Below are 8,904 nucleotides of genomic sequence, written 5' to 3'. Positions count from 1 at the left end.
TAGTGTGATCAAACATTCCTCTCCAAAAAATATTGAATTCTCAACCCCAAGAGCCCCACACCTTGGCCAGACAGAATACTTGGAAGATTTTTTTTATAATTTCATAGAAATGTATTATATTATACTTCTATTTTTCATCTAAAATAGTGTGATCAAACATTCTTCTCCAAAAAATATTGAATTCCCAACCCCAAGGGCCCCCACACCATGATCAAACATAATATTTGAAAGGATATAAATCACAGTGACTCAATGGCTATATCCTAGTGACTCAATGGCTCATACAGTCAAATGCTAGTGCGCAAAAAAGATTTGCCCCTTTAGACACAATCCAAACATTCTTGATGAGATTACTAGTCTGATGACTTCTAATTCTTTTTGTCAAGAATAAACAATCATCTAACAGATAATAATGACTATAAATTTCATACCTACAATGAAATATACTATGAAAATCAATAGGAAAAAAAGCGAATCTATTATTTTAACAAAAATAATTTGATATTTCAGTATTTCTTTCAATAAAATTAACATTTCTTCCCTGTCATGGAGGCTAACATTGCCACAAAACACATTTTATTATTTATTTTTATCAAAAATTCAAAATGATACAGTAAATAAAAAGAAGCCGGCTTTTTAGTGAGAAGCGAAAGTTCACTCTTTAGGACCGGACAGAAGATAGACGAAATTTTAATGCAATGAAAAAGAAAGCATTGGCTCCAAACATAAAACTAAGATCTCATGGCAAAAGGAAAGGCACCATTTATTGATTGAAAAAAAACAGGTATCCATCCATCTCCAATTTTAAAAAAAATTATTTTGGTTCTACATTACATTACAAAGACAATATATAAATTAAACCATAAGCTAACTAATACGACACAACGGGGAAAAGAAAAACAATTGAGTTTCTCTCCTCTTACCTCTTACCTCTTGCCACCTACAACCTGATCAGAAACATTTATCACACACCAACTTCCCGGAAGTTTACAAGCATAATTAACCTTCTCAAAACTAGAGCCATCATTTTATTTTTAACAGTGATGGATAGTGATGCACCCAGTAATACAATATCTGATACCATGGGTCTGACCGCATCTTCAATCTCCCAGTGATTGAATGCAGCACTGGTAAAACCTTAGTCGAGCTTGACATTAGAATAGAGAAGTGTGTCCCTTGTGAGAGGCATGTTGAGAAGAAAGTAAATCTGAATACAAGCAAGGATAGTATAATTAGGATGACAGATTCCAATCAAAGTATGGCCTCTTACTTCTCAGTATAACACAATTCTTCAAAAAATAGTTTGCCTTATTCAAAAGAGAGAAGATGGTACAGAAAAGGAACACAGCGAAGCATAGATAGTCACATAGACATCCAAAATTAAAGGAATTCAGGAAGAAACTAAAAAACCATCAAAATTGATATAAACAGAACTCCATTTGTAATTTTGTCTCACATGATACTATTTTCTGAGCTGTAATAACCAACAACAGCAACTTTTTTAACTTCTTTTTAGCATATCATTTAAGCACCACTGGCTATCAATGCAAATGAAGTAAGTTAGTAGATCCATTTTCACAGAGACTTACCCCTAAAAGAGTTGCAATTATGAGCATGATCCCCGTGGTCCATGCTACTGTTTTTCTAACCAATTTCTCAGCTTCTTTAGCAAGAGTGGTATTTTTTACGGATTTTGTTTCCTCCAGCCAGCGTGCAGATGTTCGCGAATCAAAGACAAAGTTCAGCATTGGCTCAGATGCTGGATTGCAGACAATGACTCCAACAATTTCACCTGTTTGGTTAAAAAATGCATACACATCTAAAGTCAGAAGTAAAACCTATAGTATCTTAACTAATAAGGATGGTGCAGGTTTTGATGGATAAAGCATCTTCATGTAAAAGGGTATGTTCTGAGCAGGAAGGTTGTGACTATCAACTACAAAGGATAGTTAATACAGAAAAGTAAGAGTGAAGCATGTAAGGGCCATGCCACATTTTAACAACCACAAGAGGTAAGTGTTACCTTTATATGCGCCATGTAATGAATCAAATATCTTTGAAATTACATGAACAGACAATCTAACAGCTTGTGCAACATTTTCTATTCCATCATTGCTTTTCATTGCCTGCACAGCAAAAAGGAATAGATAAGGCTGATGAGAAGTGTATATACACATAATCTCAAGATTTTTGAGTACATGTTGAGAACATTTTACAAACCATCAACATGTGGGAAATGTATGCATGCAACATCCATTGCTAAGTTGCTAAATATTAAGGGAGCTAAGCTGCTAAAGAGTTTTTGTTTTTATTTTTCCTTTAAGCTAGCGAGCGAAATGGAAGATAGTCCAATAGAATATGAGTAATACATAATTTTCTGCTGTTACTTGCCTTCATGAAGTGTAGTTGTGAAGCACAGAACTTAAAATATCTCAAATTACAATTCATAAATATTAAAGTCCCAAACTAACAGGCTATAAACTTTGCAAAACCATGGTCCCACTAAAAATGCAAAAACATTTCTACAGTCATGACAAAAAGTGCATGAAAATGAAAAAGTTAGTACTCCTATTTGCAATGTCATGAAGTAATGCAACAGCAAGGAAGAACGAGAAGGATGGTTGGGAGAAGATGGGGGTTTGATCTAACCACTGTACTAATGATATACTACATACAGCAGCTCATTCTCATTAAACAGTTCCCTAAGGAAACTCTGAATTTTCAGATATAGAAACGAAAAGAACTAGGTTTGTAACCTCAATGGCATTGAATCTTCCAATAATTAACTCAGCTATACTTTTTTCACTTCCAGACAAATCATGATGCAGCTCCTTTGCCTTTTGACTATTGTAGGTGAGTAAGATAAGGCCTCTTATAAACTCTTTCACTGCTGTCTGTATGAAACAGAAAGGATATTCAGAAACAGGAATTGAGAGATTGCCAAGGACTAGAAATTATGACCAACTACTATATTAGAAGCTTCTATAAGTACTTTAGACAAGTCAAATTTTAATTCAGCTTCATTCTCCAAAGGGATAGTCAGTTCCCCCGTCAATGGTTCTCCAGCAACAGTAACATATGAGCCACCCAGCCACGATGCCTAAACAAAAATTCAAACAAATAATAAATGAATAACCATGGAAGTGCTGGAAATGGAAAGATAAATCTATACAAGTGATAATAATAACTGACAAAATCACTTAGTTCTTCCTCTGATAATTCAGCCTCTGAATCCAAATTCAAGGGCTCATTCAGTGAGAGCACAGATACTTCCTCATCACCTGAAAATGTAAGTCGAAATTAGTAATCATTATGAATATATGTCATGCAACAAGGCATATTCTTGTGATACATTAATTCAAGATGGACAGCTACCTGGAAGTTGAATGTCAGCATTATTAGTATTGCCAAGAATGTCTCTCCTATGGGTGCCACTTAAGAACTCCTTTGCACCATCCAAAAATTGTGACACTACACAAACATACATAGAGAGTTAGAGGAGACTAGGAGAGAGCCATATATATACACAGCATTCAAACTATATTTTTTCAAAAAGTGCTTCAATCATATACAAAGATAAGATCTCAAGTTTATATACCTTCAGCTCCGGTGACTTCTAGCAAAAGAACAGTGCGAGGTCTATCAAAGGGATTAGGTGCAAGCACCTCATTTAACTGCCAAATAATAAAGCACACAGAAAAAGAATAAAATAATAAGGAAAACAGAAGTGAAGCATCACTATGCATTGAAAGTTTGAAGGCATTCCATATGGATTCTCCTCACTACCTTAAATGAACTTTCAGCTGAAAGGGTAGCTGGAGGTGCAAAACCGAGTAAGACTGACACAGCAGCGCCTACTTCTGGAAGTGACAAGGAAGCAGTCTGAACAGGGACAAAAAACAAAAGATGACAGTTCACTCCAAAGAAATTTAAGCTAAGAGCTTCATGTTGAAAATTAAAAAGCATAAATACGTTTTCTCTTTTAAGGATCAACGAAATTCTAAATTATCCATGTTCAAGGAACATAAGGTCAGACCTATTAAATTCTAAAATTCAAACATGGCCATGTCTTCATGAACTATATGACAGGCGTAACCAGCAAGTAGACACAAAAATTATTTGGATAAAAAATTATTTTCATTACAAAATTATTATAAAATGCAGATTAAATCTAGTATATCAAATAATCTAGGAAGCAAACTCACTTTTAAAAAATTAAAAAGATGAACAGCGATGCAAGTTAGATGGAAAACATGGTTATAGCCACTTCAGCTAAGGAAGAAATTTATGCAGAAGATTGAAAAAAAATCAAGAACACTAAATGTAAGTATGGTGTGTCATTAAATATTTAAATCTCAAGTTTGCTCACAGCCTTGTGTATGATTCTACAAAGGGTTAAATCATCTTTGGAATGAGCTAAAAATGCTGTGAAACACAGACTAATCTGAGTTGTTTCAAATTTGTTTACACCTTCCATTATAGAAGGGGGGCTACACAGAATTGCATAGTATGTTTCTGTGTCAAGCCGAAATCTAACTAAAAGATCAACAGCACAGGAACCAGTGAATCAAGATACTTCAAATTATCATCACTAACTGTATCACTCTTCTCATTACAAGTTACACATTGCCAGTAAACTAGCCCACCCATTAAATTGCCTAAGAAAACCTGGATCAAATAATAAATTATTCTATATTCTTTTATATCCCTATATCCTATTTAATTCAACATTTTCAAGTAATCCAAATCAGAAAAGCATATTTTCAAGAAATGTTGTTATTCGAATTGACTAGTATGGCACCCGCGTGATGCACGGATAGTAACATATATTCAATAATTATATTATTTATCAAATTTAAATAGTGCAAATAAATAAATAAATACTCAAAATATTATATAATATTCTAAAAATATCTTATTATAATAAAGTATGTATACCTAATATCAAATTTTGCTTTATAATGACTTAGTGTTGGGATTAAATAAAAATAAAAAAAATAAAAAAGACCATAGACCCATCACTTGTCAAACTACAAAAATACCATGGGCATACAAAGAGAACTATACCAAAAAAACCACAAAGACTAAACCTATTTGTGGGTATTTATAAGCAAGCCAAGGGACATCTAAAAGCTAGAGTGCAAAGTGTCTTTGGTAAACACAAATTTTGAATTTGAAAATTTTAATTAAATGTAGCCAGCACAACAAATAATGTATTTGGCTGCCCAAAAGTATTAGAATTTGCATCTACTAAACTATTACACTATATTAGTAAGTGCAGGCTATGTGTATTGTTTAAGGTTTCCATGATAATATATTTAATATTTCTTCAGTAAATGCAGGTCATGCGTGTTGCTTCCATGGTGGACCAGGGTCACCTTCCATGGTGGATCCTGGTCCAAAACGACATTGGTTTATATCTAATGTCAATTAGTACATCATATTTAATAACTATCATAGGCTATGTTCATAATATTTGTTCTATATGTCTATAAATCAAACCTTAGTGTGAGAATGATTATCACAATGCTCTAAATCGAGATTACACTGATTTATGCTAAAAATACTGTGAGAATGAAAATATAGCATCACCAATGGAAAAACATTGTAAATGTAGATAAAACTCGATTACCTCATCCGGCGAAGACGGACGAACATATTGGTGAGCCGAACCATCGAGGAAGTAAACTCCCGGGGATCCATCGGTAACCTGGATCCGATCGGAAGTTTTGAAAAAAAAAACAATCGATTCAATTATGCAATTTTACAACGATATCAGAACAGTTATAAATGTATACCGAGAGAGTTATGAAGAGAAACGTACCGCGTAGTGGAGAGATAGAATAGAGATGATGACTAGGTAGGTGAAAGAGGAACTTCTGCTCCGATCCATTGCTGAGCCGAGAGAGAGAGAGAGAGAGAGAGAGAGAGAGAGAGAGAGAGGGAGAGTTGATTTGCTCGGATCTGTGGTTTTTGGGGTTAAGTGGTTAACTGGTTAAGATGAATCGTGTAACTTGAAACGACGACGTTGAAATTACGAGTACGACACCGGTAGTTTCTTCTGGACCATTTTGCCCCCTCCCTTGATCTGTTTGGATTTTGTCATAAAATAGATGCACTGTCGACTTAGGAATGTATTCTATCCTGACTTTCATAAATTTTTAGTCTTTATTAAATTTTAAAAGTTTGGTGATATTTATTTTAAATTTTAAAGAAGTCTTTAAGATATATATTATGAGATCAATAAAATAATTAGTAAAATAATTTAATAATAAAAACAAAATTTTTAAATTTAATTTTTCCGCCCAAAACACTCTTATACTATTAAGGTTTGCCTATTATTGTATAATTCCTTTTCGTACTAGAATTGTACATTAAAATATATTCATATAATTCCTAATAAAATATATATTCTTTCATACTTTCCTATTTGTAATACAACTCTAAATTAAAATTACTAATCGTAATAATACAGTACATATATTTCTTGCAATGTAATCTATCTACTATACTAATAAGAGCCAAAGAGAGTTAGGCCTAAAATGGGTAGAAAGAATGGCGGTCAAATTATTTAATCAAATGGATGGTTCAGATGAATTATTTAATCAAATAGATGGTTAAGATAATTCAGATTAATATTATTAATAGAGATTACCTAATTTAACCTTACTTTTATGATTATCCGTTAAGTTTTCCGTTAAATATTCTCTTCTCCGTTAATATTCCGTTAACTTTTAACTTACCCATTAATTTCTATGAGAAAGATCTTAGGTTCGAACATCATCTCAATCAAATTTGACATAATTAAGTTTCTCACTCTATTTACTNAAACCTTAGTGTGAGAATGATTATCACAATGCTCTAAATCGAGATTACACTGATTTATGCTAAAAATACTGTGAGAATGAAAATATAGCATCACCAATGGAAAAACATTGTAAATGTAGATAAAACTCGATTACCTCATCCGGCGAAGACGGACGAACATATTGGTGAGCCGAACCATCGAGGAAGTAAACTCCCGGGGATCCATCGGTAACCTGGATCCGATCGGAAGTTTTGAAAAAAAAAACAATCGATTCAATTATGCAATTTTACAACGATATCAGAACAGTTATAAATGTATACCGAGAGAGTTATGAAGAGAAACGTACCGCGTAGTGGAGAGATAGAATAGAGATGATGACTAGGTAGGTGAAAGAGGAACTTCTGCTCCGATCCATTGCTGAGCCGAGAGAGAGAGAGAGAGAGAGAGAGAGAGAGAGAGAGAGAGGGAGAGTTGATTTGCTCGGATCTGTGGTTTTTGGGGTTAAGTGGTTAACTGGTTAAGATGAATCGTGTAACTTGAAACGACGACGTTGAAATTACGAGTACGACACCGGTAGTTTCTTCTGGACCATTTTGCCCCCTCCCTTGATCTGTTTGGATTTTGTCATAAAATAGATGCACTGTCGACTTAGGAATGTATTCTATCCTGACTTTCATAAATTTTTAGTCTTTATTAAATTTTAAAAGTTTGGTGATATTTATTTTAAATTTTAAAGAAGTCTTTAAGATATATATTATGAGATCAATAAAATAATTAGTAAAATAATTTAATAATAAAAACAAAATTTTTAAATTTAATTTTTCCGCCCAAAACACTCTTATACTATTAAGGTTTGCCTATTATTGTATAATTCCTTTTCGTACTAGAATTGTACATTAAAATATATTCATATAATTCCTAATAAAATATATATTCTTTCATACTTTCCTATTTGTAATACAACTCTAAATTAAAATTACTAATCGTAATAATACAGTACATATATTTCTTGCAATGTAATCTATCTACTATACTAATAAGAGCCAAAGAGAGTTAGGCCTAAAATGGGTAGAAAGAATGGCGGTCAAATTATTTAATCAAATGGATGGTTCAGATGAATTATTTAATCAAATAGATGGTTAAGATAATTCAGATTAATATTATTAATAGAGATTACCTAATTTAACCTTACTTTTATGATTATCCGTTAAGTTTTCCGTTAAATATTCTCTTCTCCGTTAATATTCCGTTAACTTTTAACTTACCCATTAATTTCTATGAGAAAGATCTTAGGTTCGAACATCATCTCAATCAAATTTGACATAATTAAGTTTCTCACTCTATTCATCTCAATCAAATTTGACATAATTAAGTTTCTCACTCTATTCATCTCAATCAAATTTGACATAATTAAGTTTCTCACTCTATTTATCTCAATCAAATTTGACATAATTAAGTTTCTCACTCTATTTACCTCAATCAAATTTGACATAATTAAGTTTCTCACTCTATTTACTTCAATCAAATTTGACATAATTAAGTTTCTCACTCTATTTACTCTTATTAAATTAAATAAATTAGTAGCTACAACAAAAAATGATACATATGTATTTCATTAATTTAGAATTATATGTCTACAATACCTTTATTTGAAAAAATTATTCATTATCAAAAAGTTAAATTAAATAAGAGAAATAATTTCATTAGTTATATTGTATTTATTTTCTCTCATGCAAAATTCTTTACATTCAAATTTATCAATTGATATTCATTACATTGTCCATTACCTTATTTTTACAATATCTTGTAATTAAATATCAAAGTTATAGTACAAAATAATGTTATATATTTATTTACCAAGTATTGTATTAATACTATGAAAAAAAATTAAAATAATTTGAAGGTAATTATATTAACTACTTGGGGATTGGTTGACAAAGAGAGTACTCAAATAACCCAACAAATTGAAGCGGAATCGCTCTATTTTACTCTTATTGAATTAAATAAATTAGTAGTTACACCAAAAAATGATACATATGTATTTCTTTAATACTATGAAAAAATAAAAAAGAATAGTTTGAAACCAATCATATTAA

The 8,904-nt window shown here is 31.9% G+C and overlaps 1 protein-coding gene across 2 annotated transcripts; it reads right to left on the bottom strand.

Moving 5' to 3' along the window:
• Positions 1 to 739: 739 nt before the first annotated feature.
• Positions 740 to 7,298, bottom strand: LOC115996830. 2 transcript variants are annotated; one of them, XM_031236265.1, is made up of 11 exons: positions 7,155 to 7,298; positions 6,963 to 7,040; positions 3,787 to 3,882; positions 3,599 to 3,674; positions 3,376 to 3,471; positions 3,193 to 3,281; positions 2,993 to 3,100; positions 2,757 to 2,894; positions 2,024 to 2,126; positions 1,590 to 1,792; positions 740 to 1,207 (listed from the first exon to the last, which is right to left on the bottom strand). In XM_031236265.1, exons 1-11 carry the CDS (start codon positions 7,221 to 7,223, stop codon positions 1,139 to 1,141), a joined length of 1,125 nt encoding a protein of 374 aa, XP_031092125.1. In that variant the 5' UTR covers positions 7,224 to 7,298; the 3' UTR covers positions 740 to 1,138. The 2 variants fall into 2 exon arrangements, with proteins under 2 accessions (XP_031092125.1, XP_031092117.1); XM_031236257.1 differs by lacking the exons at positions 6,963 to 7,040; positions 7,155 to 7,298 and adding exons at positions 5,633 to 5,710; positions 5,825 to 5,968.
• Positions 7,299 to 8,904: the final 1,606 nt, after the last annotated feature.

The sequence above is a fragment of the Ipomoea triloba genome, chromosome 1, assembly GCF_003576645.1.
Source record: "Ipomoea triloba cultivar NCNSP0323 chromosome 1, ASM357664v1".
In the NCBI taxonomy this organism is placed as follows: Eukaryota; Viridiplantae; Streptophyta; class Magnoliopsida; order Solanales; family Convolvulaceae; genus Ipomoea; species Ipomoea triloba.
This window is presented reverse-complemented; position numbering and strand designations above follow the sequence as displayed.

Coding starts and splice junctions, on each gene's coding strand:
- LOC115996830 (XM_031236265.1), bottom strand. CDS start 7,223: ATGGATCGGAGCAGAAGTTCCTCTTTCACCTACCTAGTCATCATCTCT. Junction 3,472..3,598: donor AGAAGTCACCGGAGCTGAAG/GTATATAAACTT, acceptor ATGTTTGTGTAG/TGTCACAATTTTTGGATGGT. Junction 3,101..3,192: donor AGGAAGAACTAAGTGATTTT/GTCAGTTATTAT, acceptor ATTTTTGTTTAG/GCATCGTGGCTGGGTGGCTC.